The 27108-nt window shown below is 43.3% G+C and overlaps 1 protein-coding gene across 4 annotated transcripts in view; it reads right to left on the reverse strand.

Annotated features, from left to right (window-relative positions):
- Nucleotides 1–753: 753 nt before the first annotated feature.
- The window catches only part of UHRF2 (ubiquitin like with PHD and ring finger domains 2), a 162467-nt gene continuing 136112 nt past the window's right edge, over nt 754–27108 (reverse strand). For 3 of the 4 annotated variants that reach the window (XM_006018372.3, XM_025197545.1, XM_025197548.1), the window contains 6 exons: nt 16520–16682; nt 15773–15910; nt 15120–15243; nt 14562–14725; nt 6020–6118; nt 754–4988 (listed from right to left, as the gene is read on the reverse strand). In XM_006018372.3, coding sequence (XP_006018434.1) covers nt 4842–4988; nt 6020–6118; nt 14562–14725; nt 15120–15243; nt 15773–15910; nt 16520–16682 — 835 coding nt within the window. In that variant the 3' untranslated portion in view covers nt 754–4841. The remainder of the gene's footprint in view (nt 4989–6019; nt 6119–14561; nt 14726–15119; nt 15244–15772; nt 15911–16519; nt 16683–27108) is intronic. The other variant, XM_025197547.1, reaches the window with a different exon arrangement.

Here is a 27108-nt window from a genome sequence, read left to right on the forward strand (position 1 = left end):
TAGGAAATAAACCTATGGTCAAATTCTTGAGATTCTATCAAAAAAAAGTCAAAATGATTCTCAGAGTTGTAGTGATCCACCTCATTTGGGGTATATGTGTGCTTTAATGTTCATTAAAACGTCACTTAATGCACATTAGCTAAATAATGCTGTTTAAGCATCACTTAAAAACCATGCTCTTTAGTTCATGTGCATTAAGACAGGCTAGAGCACATTTTCCTAGTACAGTATAACCTTATAAATCCAGAATTATCCAAAATCCAGCACTTCCCGCAGCCACTTAGGGACTGGTTGCTGCTCCCTCCCCCTCCCCCCAGGACATGGTGGGGGAAGCCTGCATGTGGTGGCTGCCACTGCCATTCACCACCCTGTGCTGCTGCTGCTCTGGGACCTGCTGCCACTGCCCCCCTCCTCCCCAGTTTCAAGTCTGGTGTTTTCAGATTTCCAGCAAGTGCTCGGTCCTGAGCACGCCAGATTTATGAGGTTATACTGTACCGCACAGGGCATTTCTAGACAGATTTGTGTGTCCAAATACGCCAGAGATTAATTGAGTCTGCTCTGCATGTGAGTTGACGCTTATGGCGCTGTGTCGCTTGCAGTTGTATAAGCAGGGAAATGTGTGTCAGTATGGAGGAAATGGCAGTGCACTTTTGAACTAACAACTATGTGTTTTAGTTCAAAAATGGACTGCTGCCATTTTCTCTGCGCTAACACACATTTTGCCATTTATACAACTGCAGGCAACACAGCACTGGGCACTTTTCAAAGTGCCTGGTGCTTGCATGTGTAAGAATGCCCACAGTGGAGGTACTAGATTTAATGCATATTAACCAAAATACATGAATGCATATGTAGACATGCCCTTACTGAACAATGATGCTTGAACTGTACTTGTCTGCCCAATACTACTGACAGTAGTAGCTAGCACTTCATATAGTACACAAATGAGCTGAGCAGACTTCCCTATCCACTACTGCTATATACTGTTTATTACTATAGCAAGCTCTTGCCAGATTTTGCCTATAGTAATTCCATACAAACCTCTTGTTCCTAAATGAAATGTTTTTTCTAAGAAGATAATACATCAGCCTGTGTGAGATGAGCTGCTTAGTGCTTTTTCTCTTAAAACCTCCACCTGTTTAGAGAGATGAGTGACTTTTTCCTGCCAGTGTACCAGACATGCCGCCATCTGCTTTTGCCTGATCTATTTGTGTACTACAGAGCTACATGTAAAAGGTTCCCATCTGCTTCTGATTTAACTTTACTGCAAATCCAGACTAGACTCAGAGGTGGTAACAGTGGATGGGGAAAGTCTGCACAGCTCACACAGGCACATGTTATTAAGTGTTAGCTTTTGCTGTCACTTAGCAGCTGATTTCATGTACAGGGCAAGTGGTTCTATTTGAATTTCTATGCCTTGAATATGTGGGTCCTTATTTTTAACTCTACATACCATACAGAAGAGTACATTGGGTTCACGTTAAGGTACAACAGCATGCACCAAGGGTGAGACGGCTAGCATCTGCACTAGCTACCTGCAGTATCCATACTTTGAAAAACCTGTACCCATTTACAGCTGGGTTGACTACAGGTGACCTTCAGACAAGTCCTGAATGAAGTGGGAACTCTTTCACCTTTGGGTTCATAGTAAGTGAACAGCTCTAACTGCTCTAGCTTTTGCTGTGGTGAGGGCCGTAGCATTAAAGTAGATGATGAAAAGTTGAAACCTGAAGATTTTGGTGTAGTCCTAAACTGAAGTATACTTCATCTCATTCTCTATGAAAGATCAGATGAGAAGGCAGGGAGTGGGGCAATGCACAAAGGCAGCCCTTCATAAATAGATTGGCAGAGAAGTTGAGTAGATCACTCTCATGATCCTGGTGTGAGCAGATGTAACTGTAGGTCCAATGGATTGAGGCCTGAATTTAGTTGAGGCTATCCTGGAAAGGTAAGTAGCTTTAGGAAATTTTAGTATTAATCCTGTTTTTGGTTTGTTTGTTTTTTTTAAAAGAAAAGCTACCAGCACCAAAACATAATGTTGGTTAACAGCCAGTCGTGGCAGCAGCTTCTTCAGGTCCGGGGCCTGTGGGATTGGAGCAGGGGTGGGGCCCTAGATGGCCTGATTTGCCTCGGGCCCTACACCCTGCTCTGGTCATCTCTGCCAATTTGAATGGCTACTCCAGTACCAGATTTTGCCTTAGTCCCTTTGATTTTAGGAAACTTAAAATGCACCTGTTGAGCATTTTATAACCAGCTATTCCTACTAACTTCTGCTGGCATTAAGATACGAGCTGTAACCTTGAAAATTTTCTTCTGCCTGGCTTTATAAACCTAATACTTTGATTTATGAAAAACCTATCACATCTGTTAGTCATAATTTCAAACTAGTCACCACACTGAACAAGAGGAATTCTAGTGAACATGTAGTTTGCAGAGCAGGTAGGGGAGGGGGATCGTAGAGTTGAGTTAAACTTCAGGAACTGCTTCTTGTTCACGAATTGTTAAGCACTTCAGATTATTAGACTAGATTATAAGGGGGTTTGTTTGACGTCACTATTGCACACAAGATCATAAATCTTACCTTGAAATGCGATATGCGTTTACGAGCCATCACTTGACTTTAGTCAAGCGTTTGAAAGTGAGAGCAATGTAAACTGTTCACCTTTGTCATTCCTCTATAGTTGAGGGATCAAATACTGCTGCTGTTCCCTGCTTGCTGGTAAGAGTCAGCGACATATTCAAGATCGCTTATTTTTTCTATTGCGCAGGTTTTTAAGTAGTTGCTATTGGAACATTACTGAGGGAGGTGGAATGAATATGTCAAGGTGACTGAATTGCTGCTACTCCTCAAACAGGAAGGACACTACAAAAGACATAATAAAGACTTTTCAAATCAATTGGAAACTGTACATCTTGCATGTATCAAGTGGTACCGAAGAGCAATAAGTGACCTATGCTGGTCCCTGAGAAAATACATTACAAACAATCAGTTATGGGTTCAGCCCATAAAGCAGTGCAGCTCCCCCTTTTCCAAATGACTAAGGAAATAACTTGCATGGAATTTGAGTATTTAGCTTTCTGCAGTTCCTTTGAAAAAGCCATCCTCACTATTCACAAGTCTTGTTTGCCTGAAGGAAAAGGTTGAAACCAATTTCATCTCATGGTAAGGGCTGGGAAAAGCCAAAAGAAGTAACGATAAACTTAATGTTTCCAAAGCTGCTGTTCAAAACTAGAAGCCTTTCTGGTACTAAGGGACTAGGAACAGTGGTGCCAATGCATTTGCATAAATAAGATACAACATACATTATCTCTTAGAATACAAGAAAAATGCGACTTTACATAAAAGGTTAACAGACAAAGCAAGAAGCACTCGCCAGGAAAACAGTTAAGTAAGTACTCAAAGTATTTTTAAAAATCCAAATTTAAATATCTGGACTAAGAGCAGTAATAAAAAGGAGTTAAGTGATTTCATTAAAGAATGAAGGAAAAATTAACTGGTTTCATTTTTATCTATGTCCACTCTGCTGCATCCACTTTAGATAGATATATAAAAGGGGCTCCAAATAGATTTGGGCTTTAAAAACAAAAATCCTTGGGCCAAGATGTAGCAACGTATCAAATTCTGGATAACATTCTCAGCCCATTCTGTAGGAGTTAAGCATAAGAGTAAATTCTGTTTTCTCTTAACTTTAGAGAAACTCCCCAGGGCATCACCTAAGGAAGACAAGCATTTGCCAATATCTTTATTACTTATAATCCTGGTTACCAAAAGCTGCAGTGGAATTGTATATCAAATTTGACATCTTTAGAATAAAAAGGCCACCCGAATGAAACTTTCACTACTTTGAAAAATTACTTGGTTTTTAAACATACTTTAGACTACAAGATACTCAAATATAAAGCAACAAAAATTAGCAACCTTTTCTGAATCATAAAATATTTAATAAGGTATATTTGGGGGAATATACTGTATATAAAATTTCAGATCACAATATGAAGCGATTTGAACCCTCTCCAAGCTAGCACTGCCTTCCAACGCTGTGTAGATGTATTGCCACTGATACAAGACCTACTAAAAGCATACAGTTTTAACTAATACAAGAGTGGCTTGTTTCATATGAATTTTTTTTTTTTTACACAACTAGAGTGTCTTGAATACCCTCCTTAAGTGCAAAAAACACAGATCACTTTACACTAATGTAGCAACAATGCATTCATATTGTTCTCATTAGTCATTAGTAGTCAACTTGCATAAGATACAAGGAAAAGCACAATGAAGCTCACAAAAATAGACTAAAAATCAGCCTGTTCTTGCAAAAAAAAAATACAGCATAATGGAAGAAAAGACAAAAAAGGATTATGCACACCACAGAATTTGCTGTTCTTTAATCAAACCGGTTTAAGTGCTGCTTTTTTTTTTTGTAAATCAAACCACATGGACCAGGCACAACTAAATATTCAGGAGGCAGTGTGTAGCTAAAACTTCATTGAACTGTTTTAATCCCCACAAATTATTTTCCTCTGTCCTGAGGTAGTTACAATGCACAAACCATAACTTAAGTATCAGTTAGGATTGACCAGTCAAAGCTGAGGCTTCTGTTTTTTCACTTTAGAAACTATTGTTAACTGGCCAAAACTACCTTTGATGTTAAAAGACAGCTGAGAATTGGAGTTCTCACTACACAAAAAGATGGCTCTATGGGGAAGAGGGTTAGCTGCTTCAAAATGTGACACTATATTGAGTCCCATCAAGCTGGCTGGTCCACTGTTGCATTTCCCATGTTTATTCTCCTTTACTGTCTATAAAGTCACTGGGAGAAGTATGGTAGGAGCTGAACATATCATCGTCCTTTGCTGTAACCAGGGAAGAACTGGTCGAGTAGTGTCTGCAGGATCTTGTTGGGAACCATAGTATAGCCCTTTCCAAGGTCGTAGCGGCAGGCTGGGCAGGTGAAAACTTCAGCTCGGAATGAGCGCTGTAAACAGCTCTAGGACACACAAAAGGAGAATTACAACCTTTGCAGGCAGTGCTTTGTGCTGAAAAGTCGAGATTAAGCAAGTACTAGACACAAAGACAGCAGCCAGCATTTCCAGAAACAAGCTACTCTGAGGTTTCCTATACATATTTCTACCTTTACACAGCAAGATGACCAAGACAACTTAACAAAGGACTTGGTTCTTGGCTACAGTACAAACAGCAAGTTTGGCATGAATAACTATAGTGTCACCCCAGAGGCATTTCATCTCCCCCATGCATCTCTGTGGGTCATAGCTCAGTCTACAGCTTCCTTCTGGACTTCTAATGCATTTCAAGCCTTTCAATTCAAGGTGCAACTCTGAATGTGCAAACAGAGCTTGCAGCTGACCTTATTGTACCAATTCTCCAGTGCTTTACAACTCTGCTGCTGCCGCTGCCACCATTTTAACCAGTAAGTAGCCCCTTCCCCTGTCTGACAGTGGTGCCCAACTCATCAAGTTCTGATGAGTGTGAAATAATGCATGTAAATATCTTTGTTTAATACAATTTCCCCAGGCTGTCTATGGAGGAGAAAATCAGCTTGATACTTAAACAACTAACTAAGTAACCAGTTTGTACAAGCCTTCTGGGGCCGTTTCATCTGATCTAGTTGCTGAGTAACTTTCCAAGAGATGCCAAAAAACAGGGCTAATAAGTTGTTTGTGTGTGTGGAAAGCTATGTTCATTCCTTGTGAAGCATTACCGTATCAACCTCTAGCTACACACACACACAACCATTCCCTAGTGCAACTCCACTAACTACAGTGGAGTGACGGCAAGTCAAACTTTCCTCTATGCCTGGAAAAAATTATGCATTTCCACTATTATTATAGAAAACCAAGTTAATCTGAGCAGCAATTACACCAAACCGGGAGCAAATTTGTTGCATTCCTTGCTTCAAATACTTAGTATACTAAATGCCTCACTAGAACAGACTAGCTCTATTGACGGGTTCCTCAGTGCCAGAAGTGCAGTCCAAAGCAGGACAGAGATTGTTCTTACTTTACAGACGTTGTGGAGGCACTCTGTTGTCACTGGCTGGTAAACCAGCTCCTGGCAGCAGACACACATAAAGGATTGTTCCAGTTTCTTCAGAAAATTCTAGTGTAAGGAAAAGGGGAGGAAAAAAAAAAAAATGAGATGAAGAGATTCTAGTACAAGCGTGCACACAAATGCCAAAGAAAATCAAAAGCGAACAACACTTCTTTGTCATCGTCTAAAGCCGTTATAGTTAATAGTTTGTAACGAGGCATTTTCATTTGCCCAGCTATTATACGTAATTACATGTATTTAAATCATGTACATTTAAGTCCAGTGGGTCAAATTGGTTCTGTTACATAAATCAAGAGCACCCAAAATCAAGTTCTGTCCTAGCATCAGTTGGTCAAAGCTCATTCCCATGAGCTAGCTGCTGTGCTAACCTGTATTTTACACAGAAGGCATTCTCTTAAACTCCTAAGCAAGGTTCCCATGTTGGTGCTGATTAATAATATAACGCAAGTGTTAATGAGCTGGGAAATCACAACCACTTCACTTTGATGTTGAGCATAGTTAAACAGATGATTCAATTTTCCATCTGTACCACAGGAGACTGATTCCCTGCAAGTTACTTTTCTTGCAAGAAACTGACCACCATCATTGCTCAAGGTCATTACCCCATGGACAGAAATGTTTGTTTATACTGAAGCATAGGCATATCATGTATGACTATTATAGATGTCTGCTCATGTCATACTTCATGTGGTTAAATTGTGTACTTTTTCTTAGATTGAAGTTACTTCGAGAGGAACCATATGTCTTCCTCTTCTGTTAACTGTTAATCATACTAATTGGGTATGCAATTTATTATGTTAGATATTATGTCTGGCCCAATCTTCCCGAAACATGGCCACATAACTTCCCTGCTCCTCCGACTGGTGGGATTTCAAACAACAAAGGTTTGGAAATGATTAATAGTTTCACGTGACTGTTTGTTACAGCAGAATGTCCTGTTCTCAGCAGAGGTCAGAGAACAAGGGAAGTTACTGTCTGTCTGGCTGGGGAGGTCACTGTCCTGAACCTGCATTTGTCAGGGATGCTCAGAATTTGAGCAGAGTAATTCTCTGTGCCTTTGCAGAGGAGATAGCCAGGAACTTAATGACCCGTTCTACCAAAAAACCCCTGCTATGCCTGTGGCTGTGTCCACACGGAGCATGTGGCTAGTTACACTGCTTTCGTAGTTGTTAGGGGCTTCTTCTATTCTAAAACAGAGAAAAAAGTTTACTCAAATTTTGTGTGAACTTCTGCCCTATTTTTGGTCTTCCCAAAACAAACCTAGGGATTGTAAGAGTAAATACATACTGCCTATTGTAGAAGTAACAGCAGAACTTACACAGATTCTAGTTCTGATATTTCAGTTGCCCAAGAACACTTAACTTCAAAGTAAAAGTGTAAAAACTGGATTATACAATATACAAATCAAATGGTATTCATACATTCAAATCATGGTAATATGTAAACAAGCGGGTATCGGTATATAAGGTACCAAGATGTACCCTCTTAGTGCAGAGATCCAGCTGTCTGGTTCTCATCAACCACCGTGGTAGCTCTATGGAAGTTTAGTCACACAAGTGTCAAAATAACAGACAGGACTCTTTCACTAACTGGGTTTCCCTCAAGGCAGGCTTTCCTGTTGTGTCACACCTGCATGTCACTCTTGCCTCATATCACACATACATTGAGAAATGAAACAATACCAATTACAAAGTGAATACGTATGTGCTGAAGGTAGCACAGGAAAATGGCTCATCGCTTTTCAATGCTCACTCCTTTATAATAACCACTTTGGCAACAACTTGATAAGTAGAAGAACATAGCAGGATCTTACAACAACACATGAGATCTTAGAAGTCCAATTAAGATCGGGTAAAGATATGCGCTTCTGCAATTTTTTTCCTGCATCTTATTTTTCTACATAGCATTTTTTTGTTCTTCCATTGACTTGACTTTTACAATCACAGAAAATTACAGTTGGAAGGGACCTTAGGAGGTCAACTAGTCCAACCCCCTGCTCAAAACAGGACCATCTCCAACTATACTTGCTGCCGTACTTACTAGTCTTCCAGCATGTTGGGATGCTTTGTTCTTGCATTCCAAGTAAGGTTTCTTTAAATTACAGCCAGCTCTTCTGGACTCCTTTCCCCCTCAGACTGGCTTCCCAGGTGATCACATGAGTTCCTTGAGCGAGTCAAAATCATCTTTTCTGAAGTCCAGAGTCCTTACCCCGCTGCTCTCTTTCCTTCCCTCAGGATCCTGAACCCAATCATTTCATAGTCACTGCTGCCCAAGTTGCCATCCACTTCTACATTCCTACTTTGAGCAGGGGGTTGGACTAGATGACAACCTGAGGTCCCTTCCAATCCTAATTGTCTATGATTCCATAACATCCCAGCCAAGGTTTTGTCTACCTAGGTCTTAAAAACCTCCAAGAATGAGGACTCCACAACCTCTCTGGGTTGCTTGTTCCAGTGCTTTACTACCCTCCTAATAGGAATTTTTCCCCCCATATCTGACCTAAACTTGCTTTGCTGCAATTTGAGACCATTGCTCCTTGTTCTGTCATTTACCACCACTGAAAACAGTCTAGCTCCATCCTCTTTATAACCAATCTTCAGGTAGTTGAAGGCTGTTATTAAATCCCCACTCAGTCTTCTCTGCTTCAGACTAAATAACCCCAGTTCCCTCAGTCTCTCCTCAGAAGTTATGTGCCCCAGCCCCTGAACCATTTCCGTTGCCCTCCACTGGATTCTTTCCAATTTGTCCACATCCTTTCTGTAGTGGGGGCCCAAAACTAGACACAGTACTCCAGATGTGGCCTCCCAGTGCTAAATAGAGGGGAATAATCGCTTCCCTTGACCTGCTGGCAATGCTCCTACTAATGCAATCCAGTATGCTGTTAGCCTTTTTGATGACAAGGGCACACTCCTAGCTCATAGTCAGCTTATCATCCACTGTAACCCCCAGGTCCTTTTCTGCAGAGCTGCTGCCCAGCCAGTCAGCCCCCTGCCTCTACTGGTACATGGGATTGTTCCATCTTAAGTGCAGGACTCTACACTTGTCTTTGTTGAACCTCATGAGATTTCTTTTGGTCCAATCCTTCGATTTGTCTCAGTCTCTCTGAATCCTAGCCCTACCCCTTCAGTGCATCTGCTACTCCACCCTGCCTGGTGTCACCCACAAACTTTATACGGGTGCACTCCATCCCATCTTTCAGATCACCGATGAAGATATTGAACAAAAGCCCCAGGACAGACCGCTGGGGCACTCCACTTGATACTGGCTGCCAACTAGACAGTGAGCCATTGATTACTACACTTTGAACCCAACAATCCAGCCAGTTTTCTATCCACCTTACAGTCCATTCCTCCAACCCAGGCTTCCTTAGCTTGCCTGCAAGGATGTTGTGGGAGACCATATCTAAAGCTTTGCTGAAGTCAAGATAGATCACATCCACTGCTCTCTCTTCCCACATCCACAGAGCCAGTCATGTCCATTGGTGAATCCATGCTGATGGTTCCTAACCACCTTCTTCTCCTCCAAGTATTAGAAATGGATTCCTTGAGGATGTGCTCCATGATTTTTCCAGGGATTGAGGTGAGGTTGACTGGTTTGTAGGATCCTCCTTCTTCCCTTTCTTAAATATGGACACTATGTTTTTCCTTTTCCAAGCATTTGGGACCTCTCTTAATAGCCTTGAGTTTTCAAAGACTGTGGCCAGCGGATCTACAGTTTCATTAGCCAACTCCTTGGGTGCATCCCATCTGGCCCCATGGACTTGTATATGTTCAGGTTTTCTAAATAGTCTTTAATCTGTTCTTCTGCCACCGTTAGCTGCTCAACTCCTCCTCCAACTGTGCTGCATATCGCAGTAGTCTGGGAGCTGACCTTGCCTGTAAAGACTGAGGCGAAGAAGGTATTGAGCATTTCAGCCTTTTCTGAATCTTCTGTCACAAGGTTGCCTCCCCCATTCAGTAAGCAACCCACATTTTCCCTGATCCTCCTCTTGCTACTGACATACTTGTAGAAACCTTTCTTATTACCCTTCACCTCCCTTGCTAGCTACAACCCCAGTTGCATTTTGGCCTTCCTGACTGCATCCCTGCATGCCCAAGCAATGCTCTTCTACTCCTTACTAGTTATTTGTCCAAGTTTCCACTTCTTATAAGCTTCCTTTTTGTGACTTAGTTCCTAATCACCTTCTTCTCCAAGTGCTTCAAAATGGATTCCTTGGAGACCTGTTCCATGATTTTCCAAGGACTGTGAGGCTGACCAGTCTGTAGTTCCGCAGATTCTTCTTCCTTTTCTTAAAGATGGGTACTATATTTGCCCTTTTCCAAATGCCCAGGACCTCTCCTTATTGTCACGAGTTTTCAAACATAATGACCAACAGTTCTGCAATCACATCGGCCAACTCCCTCAGCACTCAAGTGCATTGTCTGGCCCCATGGAGTTGTACCTGTACAGTTTTTCTAAATAGTCCTTAGCCTGTTCTTTCACTAGTACCAGCTGCTCACCTCGTCCCCAAACTGCTGCCAGATGCAGTAGTCTGGTAGCTGAACTTGCTTGCAAAGACCGAGGTAAAAAAAAAAAAAGCATTATTTCAGCCTTTTCTGCATCATCTGTCACTAGGTTGCCTCTCTCATTAAGGGACCCACACTTTACCTGATCTTCCTTTTGTTGTTTACATACTTGTAGAAACCCTTATTTCTACAAGTTACTTTGTTACCCTTCACATCCCTTGCTAGCTGCAACTCCAACCATGCTTTGGCTTTCCTGATATCATCCCCTGCATGCCCGAGAAGTAGTTTTAAGCTCCCCCTCTAGTAGTTTGTCCAAGTTTGCACTTCTTATAGGCTTTGTTTTTTTTTTTTGTGATTTAGCTCACTGAAGAGTTAAGCCAAGGTGGTCTTCTGTCATACTTGCTAGTCTTCCTGAATATCAGGATGGTTTGTTCTCACACCCTAAGTAAGGTTTCTTTAACATACAGCCAGTCATCTCATGGCTGCATCTGCCCAAGTTGCCATCCACTTCTACATTCCCCACCAATTGTTCCTTAGCAGCAGATGAAGAGCATGGCCCCTAGTTGGCCTCTCCAACACTGCACTAGGAAGTTGTCTCTAACATGCTCCAAAAACTTCTTAGATTGCCCCTGCACTGCTGTATTGCTCTCCCAGAAGATGTCAGGGTGATTTAAGTCCCCCATGAGAACTAGGGCTCCAGTTTCAGCCTGGAGGTCTGAACAATCATACAACTCTTTTACATACAGTTCAACTCCTCCTCCTCTTTTCCCCAGCCTGTCCTTCCTGAACAGTTTGTATCCATCCATGACAGTGCTCCAGTCATGTGAGTTATCCCACCAAGTCTCTGTTATTTCAATCACGTCACAGTTCTGTAACTGTGCAAAGCCTTCTAATACTTCCTGCTTGTTTCCCAGGCTCTGTGCATTTGCATACAGATACAAGGTAATTAGCCCATTATCTTACTTTCTCAAGAATGAGAAGGCCACCTCTGTCACTTCCTCCTGCTTGCACTTCCTCCAGGTCACCCACTTCCACACTTACCTCAGGGCCTTGGTCTCCATCTCCCAGTGATCCTAGATTAAAGCCCTCCCCACTAGGTCAGCGAACCCATTTGCAAAGATTCTCTTTCCTCTCTTCGGCAGGTGCATCCCATCCCTTCCTAGCAATCCTTCTTGGAACAACATCACATGGTTGAAGAATCCAAAGCCCTTCTTGTGCCACCATCTGCACAGCCACACATTGATCTACAAGATGTGTCCGCTCCTGCCCAAACCCTTCCCACCTGATCAAAAGGTTTGAGGAGAACACCACCTGAGACCCTGTCCCCTTCACCCTTGTACCCAGAGCCCTGTAGTCACTTTCGATCTGCTCAGAGTCCCCTCTGGGCAGTATCACTGGTGCCCACATGGACAAGCAACACGGGCTAGTAGTCAGAGGGCCAGATGAGTCTTGGTGATCCCTCTGTAACATCTTGGATCTGGGCAAACAGCATTCCTCTGGAAACGACAGGTCAGGCTGGCAGATGGATGCCTCCATCCCCTGCAGAAGGGATTTGCCAACTACCACCACTTGTTGCTTCCTCTTGGTGGCAGTGGTCTTGATCCTCCCAACCTTGGGGAGGCCTGGCCTGGCCTGGTCTCTTCTGCTGATGGAACGTGCTACTTCTCCTCTGTTGCTAGGTCTCCATATCTATTCAGCATGCAAACTGCTGCATGTGAGAATTAAAATTCTTCTGCTTGATGCCAGAGGTCACAAGCTTCCAGTTTCCTGGGAGTCCATGTCCTCTTCCTGTTCCAGCACCACCTCTGGTAGTGCTTCCTCTGCAGTCCTAGAGGTCTCTTCCAGCACTGAATCGATGAACTCCTCATGGCTGAGGATGGTTTGGAGCCTTGCCACCTCCTGTACCTCTTTCGCCTGCTCCCTAAGGGATACTACCCTTTTGCTTGGCTGCCGCCACCGCTGCTCACCATGGAGGGGCGAGTCCAGAGCAGGCATGGGGCAGGCCAGGGTTGGGGCTGTGCATGTGGGTTCCAGCTGGTCCAGAGCTGGTCTGCTCTGCCAGGATGAGTTTGGAGCAGGTGTGGGGCAAGCTGGGGTCAGGGCTGGGTGCACGGTTTCCTACTGGTACCATAGGTCTGAGGCCAGCAGCAGCAGCAGTTGGAAGGAGCTGCTGCCACCTGCGCTGCCTAGAAAGGCAATTCAGCTGCGGAGCTGCCCCAGCCCTGCTGCATGCCCAGGTGGTGGCAGGATGCACCATGAACCAGACAGCACCGAGCTCAGGCGGGACCAACGGACCCACCATGGGCTGGAGAAAGATCCTCCACGGGCTGGATCTGGCCCACAGGCCTGTGCGCACAGGCGGCACAGACTTGCAGACTGACCTGTTTGCGGTCCCTATTGACCTTTGCCAAGTCTCTTTAACTTCTCCGTTGTGCATCTTAAAATGGTAAAAGTAACCAGCACCTGCAATGTCATGCCGATTAACCTACGTTCAGGTACAGCAAAGAAGGGGGTGTTATTTTTGTACTTACCCTGTTGAAGGGATACTGTCTTTATTGAATATTTATTAGTCTCTGGTCTCCTTCAATCCAATATGTGCTTGGTACATCTCCAAAACTGTCTGAACCATACTGTGTGTACTTAACGTACATGCCTACTTATCTTAGGGAGTTATCTTGCTGCTGCTAATCGTGAATAGGATTTTTTTTTTTTTTTTTACGGGTAAAAGCCACAGGACTTTATGAAAATAAAGATGGCTTTCTACATTTCGGTCTCAGAACTGTGGGGGTGTGCGCGCAAAGTTTTATTTGGTACCCAAGTTTTTGAATGTGACACCCCAAGCTAGGCCTCCCCCAGGAGTATCTTTTTCTGAGTTAACAAAATACCTTTTCCAGCAATTACTTAAAGAAGAAACAAGAGCAGTGAATAGGACTGTTTTGTGTCTTACTTCTCATATTGATATTCCACCAAAGGACATAAAAAATTTTACTGTAAAAAAGTAATGCCATTTCTATCTCCATCTCCTTCATTGGGAACATTTATGTTACCACAGATATGTTAAATATGAGAAAGGTGTTAGGGTGACAATATTTGGATCTTGGGGAGCACTGGATTTGCAGCTGAATAAAGGCTTTAATCTGTGGCTTCAGCAAAGCTACTAACCACAAGGCAGAATTAGATATTAAATTAACATTGCGAGATGCTTAGGCAAGTAGTTTCCTAACAATGTGGTAGCGTGTAGGATATATAATGTATTGTGCAGGGAGAACAGGATGCAGCCCACCAGCTATCGTCAGGAGATAAAGCAGAAGCAAGACCTTGGAGACGAAGGAGTCAGCAAGAAACAGCAATTGACTGAAAGAAGCCGGATTCACCGTCTTACGAATGCGCTCATAGCAAAAAGACATGTAAATGAATGAAATGCATAGGCAATTCCATGCTAATGAAGTAAACAGTAAACAAAGGCAGAGCTTCAGATAGGAGGGAATATGGGTGGAACAAAGGAGGGACAAAGGTGGAGTAAATGTTAATGACTATAAACCAAGGTGTATAAATATGGAAAAAAACTAATGTTCATTGCTGCTCCCTGGTTTCTTTGGGAGCTCGCCCGAAGCTGTCTCCATTCTGAATAAAGCTGTTCGCTAGCAGTGTGTGCTGGTGTTTGCTCCCTGAGCAATGGGATCCCTAAGCAATTGGATCATCATCTCCCTAGTTGTTGGGCACTGCATGGAGTCGGGGGTCTACCAAAAGAGTTACGTAAAATGTCTCCCAAACTGCATAGGCTAAAATCCTCACTGATGTGACCTAAGGCATCAGAACAAGTCTGTTCATTTATTTGAAATCAAGAAAGATTACAATAACTAACAATGACTAGAGTAGTAGTGTTGTGTTCAACAAGATTAGGTTTTCCTGAAACCTCGTATTTTTTCTCCAACCTCCTTAGAGGAATATCAAAAATATAAAATATAAGCAAGCTACAAACTTACTGGTCCTTCTTTAAGAGAAGCAAGCACTTCATCCCACAATTTCTGGTTCATACAGTCTTCTCTAATCAGCCACTGTTGTTGCTGGGTTATCTGAAAAGCTTCTCCTTTTCCTCCGTCCCCCATTCTCATGGCTTTGGATGCATTTGTAGACTCTTCTATCCCTGCTTAAAATATTACCACCAAACATAGGAATATCAGAACATTTGGCTGAACTGCTAAAGAAACACAAATGAATCTCAAACTAGAATCGTATTTGTATAGTAAACTATAATAAATTCTCTTATTGTTCAGCTTTGTTCTGGACTGCATCAGGAGGCTGCATGTAAACATTTAATACAGAAACTGCTGGAATTAAAAGAAAATTAAGGAAAAAAATGACATAGTATCTTTTGTTGTTTTCTTTTTCCCCTCGGTAAACAGAATCCTATAAGAACAAATCTTTTCACATTTCACACTGCATTTCAAAGGACTTCCAGCTTTCCTTATTTACTTCTTTTTTACTTAAATTTCTACAAGTTGGCAGAACTCTGGCTAATGTCAAGAAGTACAAGGACATACCATCATCAATTGTCCTCTTCTGGTTTCCATTGCTCTGTCTAGTTGGCTCCTGTTTCACAGTTTGTTTCTTAACCTTATCTTTCTTCTCTTTACTTGCCATGGCTTCCAGATAACCTTCTGGATACTAAACATGGAAAAGTATTTTTAAATTAAAACATACTCCACTGGAATATGATGAAGTGGCAGACTCTTATTTCTAAATGAAAATAAACAACAAAAGCTACACAATGAAATTGTTTCAAAGGAATCTCATAAATGGGTAAGTTATAAACTACTTTCAGGCAACTGGAATTAAAGCATAAAGGCCTGAATCAGAGTCATTTTGATGTAAAGGACCCCATAGCTATCGCTTTCCAACCTCTACAATCACAGGGACAAGATTAAGAATCCCGCCACTGTGGAAAACAACTCATCCAAGGAAAGAAAGATCCACTGAGAAAGGCAATAGAGATTCAAACACTTCCCAGCTTCAGGATTGATTGGGAGATGCAAAATTACTCATGTGAACTGAGTTCTCTCTCAGGGATTCTGCAATCCTTAGCTGCTGAAGGTCAGTCTGGATGTTAACTGACTTCTTAGTTTATAAATATTCAAGTTAGACTCAATTTATTTTAGTTTGGCATTAAAACAAGACCATGAATTTAAAATCTAACCTGTACACTCAGACCCAGTTTCTTTGACCGTTCTATTCCTTCTGAGGTCCAAGGTGCAGGTTCCAGATCATCTCTTCTCAGAAGATAGCGCCAAACTAAGAATCCACATTTTCCGATTTCTGGCCAGTATTTCACCACCTAAATTACAACAGTTCCAGGACTATATTATGATTTTTTTTCTCCAACAAATTAGCATGGTTTGTAAAAATGCATCATGTTCGGTCCCCAAATCAATTCAAGCAAACTTTGTCAGCACTGGGTATTCAATATTTTACCATTAATCATCAACACATGCAAGCAGTCATATTTTGTATGCATCAAGCAGAAGAAATCAGTATTGAATCATGGTATACACACTACAATTTAAAATCCTTTCTTCCCTCCACGTAGTCAAAGATGTATATATCCTTATTCCAGATGCAAAGAAGTCTTAAGTGTTTGAAAAGAGGTAAGGTAGGGGAAAAAAATGGATTACTTGGGGTGAATATGACTCAGTGAGAATATCTTCTCTCTCCTGTTACGTACTGTGTTCTAGCACCATTGCTTGAATACTTTTAATTTCAAATGATCTTCACCAGTGAATAAGCCAAGTTAAAAAGCCTTTACCGAAACAGGATTATTTCTGCCAGTTTAATAATAAATATTGCGTATACTTGCTTGTTTCATAAGTATTGCTATGAAACGTTTGATAGAATCAAAAAAAAATTTCTAAAAATGCAATAAATTAGGCAGCAAAAGTCTGTGTACCTTGTAAATGCCATCATATCTGTTGCCCTCCTCTGGGGCATACTTGCTGATCCTTCGTCCTTTTGAACTGCGCACCACTCTAACAGGCTTCCCAGCTCTCCAATTTTTAGACTCTGCTCCATTTTTGTCATCCAACGGGGCATCACAATTAAGGGCCAGTGCCCTAAAAACACATTTAAAAGTCTTCATATAATATACTGCTTCACAGAATATAACAAATGTGACCAGATCACACTTTATTTGCCTTGCCTGACAATATACTTTCACCAACCAGCAGAGAGGTAGAGAACCAGAAGTCTAATGAAGTCTTCCCTAAGGTGCTGTTTTTAACACCCATAACAGTTCTGTCTTAAGCAACAGAAACAATGGGACACTTACATGTTCAAGTAAAAACCTCTGGAACACTAACAGGTAAAATAAGTTAATCCCTTGTATGGCCCATGAAATGATTAACATTTTACATTTTCAGAACAGTGATTTTTCAAGTAATATGGAAGGAATTATAGAATAATAGTAAATGTAAAGTTCTTTCCTCACTACTCCAGATTATCAGGTTTTCTAAACTCCTTTGAAAACAGAAATTTTAGGAACTGAATCATTATTTTAAAATATACAATTTTAATAGAAAAATACTTTCATATCAATAGTGATAAATTGACAATCAGAACTGAGGGAAGGAGGATCTTATTTAGGTGAGGTGAAATTCTATGGCCTGTATCATAAAGAAAGTTGGACGAGGCAACAGTAATGGTCCCTTTTGGCCTTAAAAATCTATTAATCTACGAACAACTCTCTGAATATTCTCTAAATTATCTAGGAATAGTTCTTAAAAGATGTGTATTATCTCAAGGTGAGACACTGTAGAAAATAAATCCCAGAAGGATTAATCACAGTCTGAGGATTTCTTAAAGAAATTCTATTCTATGATCCAGAGAAGCATATAGGGCCAGATCTTCAAGTTGACGTAAGCTGTTTAGCTCCCCTTAAGTCAATGTAATAGCATCAATTTATGTGATCCAATTAAATGGCCCAGAACATTGTACCTTTATAGACACTGAACGAATCTGGAAATTTCTCTATACCTTCATTCACAGTTTGACGTTAACATTTGACAGCATAACTCGATTGGAATGTTGTTCTTAACAAGAGTCTTGAAATGTCTTTGTTGCCTGTTCTACATTATTTTTGAGTAACTGGACCTTAAACATAAAGATTGAAATCTGTCAGTACTGCAAGCCACTGCAGCTAAACCATGTCTAATCCGTGGGGCCAAACTTCCAGCAAGAGAGACCTGTACAAAACATGCCAGACACTACACATAAAAACATATATACTCTACAACTCTACAAATATAACAACTCCACATATATAACAAATGGCCAGTGAGATGACTAACTTACATCTATTTCTTTCTCTCAATCTTTTTATTTTTTTTGTTGACACACAAATTCCTAAACTTGTTTCAAAAACTTATTACTAAAAACGACTGTTTTTGAACATTATGAAATGCAACCATAATCTGTGAAAATCTGCATTATTTCTGTGTGGAACTATAGGTATATGCGATAATACAGGGAGAGATTAAATTCCTTCTTCGTGAGGTTGTACAAACCACCACCATGTTGATGAATATCCTGGGGTATGGACTAAATGTGTAAATGCCATTTCTTCATGTTGGGGCATCATCAAAAGAAGGAATACTGTTGGTTAGAATGACAGGCTAGGCTGCACGTCCAATAATTTTCTTGGATGGACAATTCAAATATCATCAGAGATCTTCACACTGAATCTTAGTGAAGACGTAAAAGGCTACTGGAAAAAAGTGCTGCTAAGGAACAATACATCTGCAGTGTTTAATGATACACCTGAGGAGAGCTAAAAACAGAATTGCTCTCATGCCCAATAATAATAACCAACTGTCAAAGACATTCCTTTGTTGTTCTCCTATGCTGGCTGGGGCAAGCAGAACTTTGCTTCTTATGTAAAAATCTGTATATAATGGTTATGAACTCAAAAGAATTTTGAAAGTACTAAAAATATATACATCACTTTCAAACTACTGGCATTTATTCTGTCTTACCACCAAAATTTCTGACTGACCATTTTAAGTCAGCAGCACTGTCATACACGAGGACAGTTTAAATATTTTAGTTCATCATGCCCACTCGGTCCCTAATTTGCCTTAATGAGAAAGGCTGAACTCTGTATCTGCTACAGCCAATATCAACGAACTAATTTCAAATACTAACTGACCTGACCAGAGTTCCAATACCACCCTGTAAAAAGGCTGTAAATAATGTTTTAGTACACTTACACACTATGAACGGTGTTTGTGCGTGCAGTGTATAAATATGTATAGACAGGCAAGTACACAGCATATTTTCTCACATGCCACTCACCCCAAATAAGACATGCACCTTGTATTGGGAAAGCTGGATTAAGAAAAAGATATTTCCAGTTATGACTGAATGCAGGCAGCATGTGTGGAAGAATCATCTTCCAGATTCCTGCTTTTTGTTTGTTTGTTTTATTTCCTTTTCTTTGTCTTGGTCTCCTCACCTGTCTGTCAATCTGGTTGCCCCGGATTACAGCATACATGACCTGGATCAGGTAAAAGGGTATACCTAGCTTCTATTATTTTGAGCTCTGACTTCATGACATAGGGGCAGGGGCTTGAGTCCAGGTCAAGGTGTGATGCTATTCAAACTGGCTGGTCAGCATCAAACAACACCTCCCCTGATTGGGTCTAGAAATGAGGTCAGGAGGACTATTTAAGAGACAGGTTCTCCAGGAAGAGGGGGAGACATGTTGGGTCTTTTACACAGCAACTTGAACCTCTGCAATTCTGTCCCTTCCGAGATGCTGAAGTGAGTAAACTACCAGAAACTTAACTAGAAAGGTAGCTTACAGTAGTTTAGAAGCATACTAAATGGCTATCAGGCCAGTTCTGTTTGCTCAGGGTTATGCTTTCGATAATTCTCTGACTTTTATCCCTCCCCAAGCCTACCCTTTCTACCCAAATAAAGCTATCCACTATAGCAAGCTTTGTGGTACATGCTTGAGAGGGATTGGGCATGACTTTATGCTCCCTTTGCTCAGCTGACTAAGGGAAGCTACTTTCTGTGCTTCAGGTTAAAGCAGGGGTGGGCAAAATGCGGCCCACCAAGCCATTCTATCCAGCCCATGGGGCCCCTAAAAATTTTAGAAAATTAATATTTATCTGCCCCTGGCTGCCTGTCATACAGCCCTCAATGGCTTGCCAACAGTCAGTAAGCAGCCCTCCGCCTGAAATAACTGCCCTCCCCCGGGTTAAAGGAAGTAGGTTTAGAGTAGGTCAAGCACACTAAACCCACCCAAGATTTCACAGTGGGTCAAGCACCCTCAAGGTCTACAAGGCCTGTGTACCCCAGGGGGGACAGGGCCCAAACAAAGACCAGACCCAGGTGGTGGCAGCGGTTACCCCAGGCTTGTTGGTGTGCTCCAGGAAGGGGGTTGGCCTGACATAGGTGCCCCAGGGGATGCACTCAAGACTTGGTTTCTGGTTGGGCACAGTGAGGCACGTGGCTCAGCACAGGAGTGCCCCCAACTGGCCCACTACAGCTTGGAACAGGGACAGAATTTACTCTTCGGAGTTTGCAAAGAGAGAATGAGCGACAGGGAATGGAACTCCACCCCTTCTCTACGTAGCCAGGATGGAAAGACAGCACTGTCCTTGGTAGGCATTACTGTGTCCCCATGCCTCTGTTCCTGTGTGGAAATTGGTTTCCTTAATTAAAACATGCTTCCTAATTTCAGATGACTAATCTTTGGAAAAATGGTATGTGGGGGTATGTGAGTAAATATGGTAATAATTACCTAGAAAGTACTGTAAGACTGTAAAGTTAAGCATTCAAAAGTTGGTAAATGCCAGAATTAAGGCTGCCTGTGCAATCATAATTTGACTGCCTTGTGCAATGCATTTGATAGTCTTTACTTATACAATCACCTGGGATCCAGGTTTTCCATTTCCCATGGGGGGAAAAATGCAGATTTTCCCTTTTAACTATGAAAAACATGGATTTATCATTTTAACAGAGAAACATGTGGATTTTCCAGTTTTGCAAAGAGCTTTCTGCAGGCTGGCAAAGTTCCAGTCTGCAAGGGGCTGGGAGAGCAGGAGGAGAGCAGGCAGGCAGGGGGCACCATCATGTGTGCATGTACACACGCACATGGCTGCCAGGCAGCCTGGAGAGCAGCTTTTGCAGGGAGGGACAGGGAAGAGGGACAGGGACGAGGGATTGAGGCCCTCCCATAGGAAGGGAATGAGTTGGGCAGGGCTGGGGCTGAGGCTGCTGCCCAGCTGGGCAGTGCATGGGGCTTAGGACCTAGGGCTACATCTGCCCACAGGGTCTGGGCATGGAGTGGGGCAGGGCCATTGGTGGCTAATCTGGGGGGCAGCAGGGGCTGGCTCTCCACCACTGTGTGCACTCCTGTGGGGGGAGGAAGGGAACATGACCTCCAGATCTGTGTGCTGGGTGGGCTACCTGCTGCAGACTCAGGTTTTCCACCCTACTGCCTTCCCCCTGGGGCCTCTATAGCCCAGCGGGCAGAGCAAAGCAGGGCCAGGAAGGGAAGCTTCTTGCCACTGCAAGCCCTATGCCACCCTGGCGAAGCACCCCCTGCCCACCCAGCAGCAGCAGGGGCAGCAGTGCAGGGTTATACCTCTTGCTGCTGCTGTGTAGACACAAGGTACCTCACCAGAGCGGCATGGGGCTCACAGCAGCAAGGAGCTTCTCCTCACTCCCTGCTATGCCAGAACCTGACCACTGGGCCACAGCAGCCACAGGGGGAGGGCAGCAGGATGGGGAGCCCAAACCCAGAGTAGGCAGCCTGCACCCCCCTCCTCCCCCCGCCACCAGGGGCTCCGCTACAGCTATGCCATCCATGGGGGAGGGGGATTTGGGCTCCATGCTCCGCTCCACTGCAGCAGCCAGGGCTCGGGTGCTGCTGCAGGGGAAAGGGGACTGCAGACCCAAGCCCCTGGCTCCACAGCTCTGGCAGCTGGGGGCCCCCCATTTGCCAGGGCTGGGGAGGGCAGGGGGCTGTGGGTGAGGAGTGAGGGACACCATAGATTCATAGATGTTAGGGTCGGAAGGGACCTCAATAGATCATCGAGTCCGACCCCCTGCATAGTGAAGAAGTTCTTCCTAATGTCCAGTCTAAATCTGCTCTCTGCTAGCTTGTGGCCATTATTTCTTGTAATCCCCAGGGGCGCCTTGGTGAGTAAAGCCTCACCAATTCCCTTCTGTGCCCCCATGATGAACTTATAGGCAGCCACAAGGTCACCTCTCAACCTTCTCTTGCGGAGGCTGAAAAGATCCAGGTGCCCTAGTCTCTCCTCATAGGGCTTGGCCTTCAAGCCCTTAACCATACGAGTGGCCCTTCTCTGGACCCTCTCCAGGTTATCCGCATCCCTCTTGAAGTGCGGCGTCCAAAATTGCACACAGTATTTCAACTGCGGTCTGACCAGCGCCCGATAGAGGGGAAGTATCACCTCCTTGGATCTGTTCGTCATGCATCTGCTGATGCACGATAAAGTGCCATTAGCTTTCCTGATGACTTTGTCACACTGACAACTCATGTTCATCTTGGAGTCCACTAGGACTCCAAGATCCCTGTCCGCTTCCGTGCCACCAAGCAGGTAATTTCCTAGGCAGTAGGTGTGCTGGACATTTTTCCTCCCTAGGTGCAGCACTTTGCATTTCTCCTTGTTGAATTGCAGGAGGGCCAGAAGGGGCACTATGGCTTGGGAGTGAGAGGCCTGAACCTGTGTCCTGATGAGCAAAGGGGCAGGGGGAGAGCTCTGATTTTCCGTGATGAAAAACCCAAAAACAATTACCAAAATTTCTAGGTATTTAGAATTTATTTTATTTCATTATAGTGACTGAGGCACTGGTAGGCTTCCAAATTGCTTCAAAGTTGTAAATATATCAATAAAACATTGTGTTCAATTGATACCTATACATATAATGGTGTTTCATTTTAATAATGGATTTTGGGTTTTTAATCACAGAATTTGAGTTTTACATCAATGAATTTGCGATTTTTAAACACAGAAAACCAGGATTCCAGATGATGACATACTATTATTTCCACAAGACCCTTGCAATTCAATACGAGGATAAACAGTGATCACTGACCCAACAGCTATTCTATTTAAATTATCATAATTTAAAATGTGGATTCATCCACTATTTACTGGACATCATCTAAACCACTCAATGAATACAGAATCATCAGTTTCCGCATTCACTTTTTCTATGGTACTCTAAGTATATTAATCATAAAAGAAAAAAATATATCTTGAGAACATCCCTGTGTTGAGAATAGGTGTTACTGGTATTACACATAGTCTGCATGGGAAACAGAGGCACAAATAAGACAAAAATTGTCACGAGCATTAACAAATGGTACATGCCCTATTAGAGAAGTCTAGCCTTTGATTTCTTTAAAGGAGTATAGCAGTGTTCATGTTCCAAACCGATCTTTCACGGACCTCAGCTGTGAGTGAAAAGCATTTCTGTAAATCAGGCACCAGGTCTCTCAAATCAGGCACTTTAAAAATGAACACTAAGAACAAAAAAAGGGCCATACTGAATCAGACCAATGGTCTATGTAGACCAATATTATGTCTCAGTGGCAGAAATGGATACTATAGAGCAGTGGCTTTACAACCTGTGGTCCACGGACTCTAGGGGGTCTGCAGACTATGCCTAAGGGGTCCGCAAAAGATAATTATGATCAAAAGTATGTGAATACCCAAACTTCTAATTCATGGATTGTTAGGGGCTGGAAAGGACCCTGTAGATAATCAAAGATCATCTGCATTTCCATTCAAAATGTTGTAGAGGCTCCTTTAATGCTCCCCTTTTTGCTATGCAATCCCCTGCCCCTGATTGCTGCAGGGCCTGGACAGCCCTGCTGCTCACCCAGGAGGCAAAAACTATGGTTTTAAATATCGCATGGTTTTTGCCTCCTACTGCTGATTGGTGGAAAAGCCCTGGCAGCCCCGCCACTAACTGCTGATTGGCCGGGAGGCAAAAACCACAGTATATTTAAAATTGCGATTTTTCCTCCCAGGCAATCAGCAGCGAGTGGCGGGCCCCTCCACCAACTGGGGCAGGGGGAGAGGGGTAGGGCCCAATGAAATGAGCAGCATTAAAGGAGCTGATGCACTGTGTACTTCTGCCACAATTTCAATAGGTTCCTAATGATCAGTGCAGATGACTGCTGGATGGATCATCATTTGATACGTTCCATCATCCATTCCATCACCCCAAAACATGGTAAACAAAAAAGCAAAGATATTCAAGACCAAGTGCTTGAAAGACCTTAATAAAAGTGATAATCTCCAGCAGCACCTCAGTGAGGAACTCACCAACCTCTCTGATGATCTCAACATCATTGATCACTTGGAGAGCCTCAAGAAAGGCATCCATGAAGTGTGCAAAGAATCTCTACATTTCTCCACAAAGAAACATCAGGACTGTTTGGATGAGAATGACAGGGAAATTCAAGCTCTCACTGACAAGAAAAAGGAGAGCCTTCAAAATCTGGCAGACTGACATCAACTCCAAAAACAAGCAAGACATTTATTGCCAGGTTAAAGCCAAGATCCATAGCTAAATCCAAGAGTAAAAGAAAAAAAGTGATGAGAAGACAAAGCGAAAGATTAAAAAATTTGCTGATAGCCACAATATGAATAGCTTCTTCAGCGCAACCAAAGGTACGTATGGGCCAAGCAGACAAGGAGACATCCCTGTGAGGTCCAAGGATGGAACAACAGTCTTCAAAGATAGTTCCACCATCAACTCTCAGTGGAGGGAGCACTTTAAAGAGCTCGTGAACCAAGATTCTAATGTTAAAGACAACACCATTGGAGGACTACCTGCAGATCTGACAACTTAGAGAGGCTCTGAAAGGGGTTAAGCAGATGAAGAACAACAAAGCATGTGGTCCTGACAGAATACCAGATGCAATTTATAAGCAAGGTGGGAAAAGGCTCTCTCACCAACTATACATCATTACCATGAAAATTTGGAAACATGGACAGATTCCCAGTGACTTGAGAGATGCCAGAACTGTTACCATATTCAAGAAAGTAGATAAATTGGATTGCAGCAATTAATGCAGTACTGCACTCCTGTCCATACTTGGGAAGATCCTTCCCCACGTTCCCATCAACAGACTCGCTTTCCTCCTAAGAAGATTCTAACTGAGTCCCAATGTGGCTTCAGACCACTCAGAGGTACAACAGAGATGAATTTTGTTGCTAGACAGTAGGGCTGGACAAAATTTCGGCAGCCGTTTCGTTTCAGAGGTGTGTTGGTCTGTTTTGGCGCCTGAAACACCAAATCTGAACCGAAACTGAAGGCTCTGAAACAGCTCTGAAATGAATTGGAAGGGTCCGAAATGTTCTGGAAACGTTTCAGAGCCGAGCTTGCAGGGAAACAAAAACTAAGAAGAGGGGAGGGGAAATGGGGTGGGGGGAAGAAGGACTGCTTTGATTTTGATATCTAGCTCCCAGGTCGATACCCCAGCTCTCTGATCATTCCCCCAGCTCTTCCCAGGGGGTATGGGCCACTAATCTGCACATGGGGTTTTAGCAGGCTGTTGCCAAAGGCTGGAGCCAGCAGCAGCCACTTGGCGCAGTCCATGGCAAGCACCGGGAAGATTGCAGTGCTGCTGCTGGCCCAAGCCTGCAGCAGCAGCCTGCTGAAACCCAGTGCACAGATCCGGGGGCCCACGCCCCCCAGGAAGAGTTTGGGGAATGATCGGAGAGCTGGGGAATCGAACTGGGGGCTGGAGAATCCTTGCCGAGCAACCTGGCTCCACAGGGAGCAGAGACCCATGCTGGGGTCTCCTCGCCGCCGCTGCCCACGCCACTCAGCCCCACATCACCAGGGCAGTACGGGGCAGGCAGTGGCAACAAGTAGACCCCCGGTGTGGATCTCTGCTCCCTGCAGAGCTGAGTAGCACAGCAAGGGCCAGCACGCTTGCTCACCGTTCTGTGCTGCTTCCCTGTGATCTGGCATGACAGGGATCAGAGATCTGCGCAGGGATCTCCTTGCCTGCATGGAGGGCAGCGGCCCTCCCCCACCCCCAGACAAACCACCCACAGCCCAGTCCCGCTCCCCGCTTGGGCCCCAAGCCCCTGGCCCCAAGCTCCGGCCAGCTGGGTAGGGCTGTGTGAAGCTTCCCTTGCAGCCCGTTTGAAACAGATTTGGAGGAGGTTTGGCAGAGCCAAATCTCCGAAACAGATTCAGCTGAAACTAAACAGGACAGCGATCCGAAACACTGAAACAAGTCACTGTCCTCCGAAACAGCCAAATCTGAAACCAAATCAAAACACAGACGTTTCTCGCAGCCCTACTAGACAGCTGCAGAAGAAGTGCTGCTGCTAATGCCACAGAGATCTTTGCATGACTATCACTGACCTTAGATCCATCCAACCAAATGGCCCTGTGGAAGAGCCTTATGAGATATGGATGCCCACCAAAATGGTGTTACCATCATCAGAACTAGACCCCTTCACTTTTAGAACTGAAGCCAAGCAAGGATGCATGATTGGACCAACATTCTTTTCCATCTATATAACAGCTATTCTGCATCTCTCTGCTGACAGATTTCCATTTGGAGTCAGCATCCAGTATCATGAACATGAATTTTTTAACATCAACCGTTACATTCCAAATGCAGGATAACAAATATCTCCATTATTGATCTTCAATACGCTGACAATTGTGTTGTATGCCGACTCAATTTAAGAGCTACAGGTCACTCTTGTGAAGTGTATGAAATGCTTGGACTCGCTGTCAACTTCATGAAAACCAAGATACTTTACCAACCTACCACAAACCAACCAGCTGCTCCTCCACATATGACGATTAGATGGCGATCCTTGCAGAATGTTCAGCATTTCCCCTGTCTGAGTAATCATTTTTTCCAAAAAGTAAACATGGACAACAATATTCAACACCGGATGAAATCTGTCAGAGCTGCTTTTGCACATCTCTGAAATTGCATATTTAGTGATCTTGACAACAGAACCCAAACCAAACTTTTTGTCTACGAGGCTTTTGTCATCCCTATCCTATTGTATGGGTGTGAAACTTGGATGACACTGAAAACACCCAAAAGCTTTGGAACGTTACCGTCAGCAACATCTTTGGAAAATACTCCATATGAACTGGAAGAAGAAAAGAACAAATGGCAGCTTTCTGGCTCAAGCAAACACCACCAGCATTGAAGCCATTTTTACAAGGCATCAGCTGCACTGGGCAGGACATGTCATAAGTATGCCTGGCAACTGGCTCCCAAAACAGGTTCTATACTCCCAACTCACCAATGGTCACTGCTCTAGAGGTGGGCAAAAGAAGAAATTCATGGATACCTTGAAGGTCAATCTGAAGAAATGCGATATTAACATCAATGCCTGGGAAACTCAAGTATTGAATCATGCCCAATGGTGCTGTCATGTACAACAAGGTGTTGATCATTTGGAGCAAATTTGCTTCACTATCAAGGCAGATAGACGAGACAGAGAAACT

Source organism: Alligator sinensis, unplaced genomic scaffold (genome assembly GCF_000455745.1).
Source record: "Alligator sinensis unplaced genomic scaffold, ASM45574v1 scaffold392_1, whole genome shotgun sequence".
Classification (NCBI taxonomy): Eukaryota; Metazoa; Chordata; order Crocodylia; family Alligatoridae; genus Alligator; species Alligator sinensis.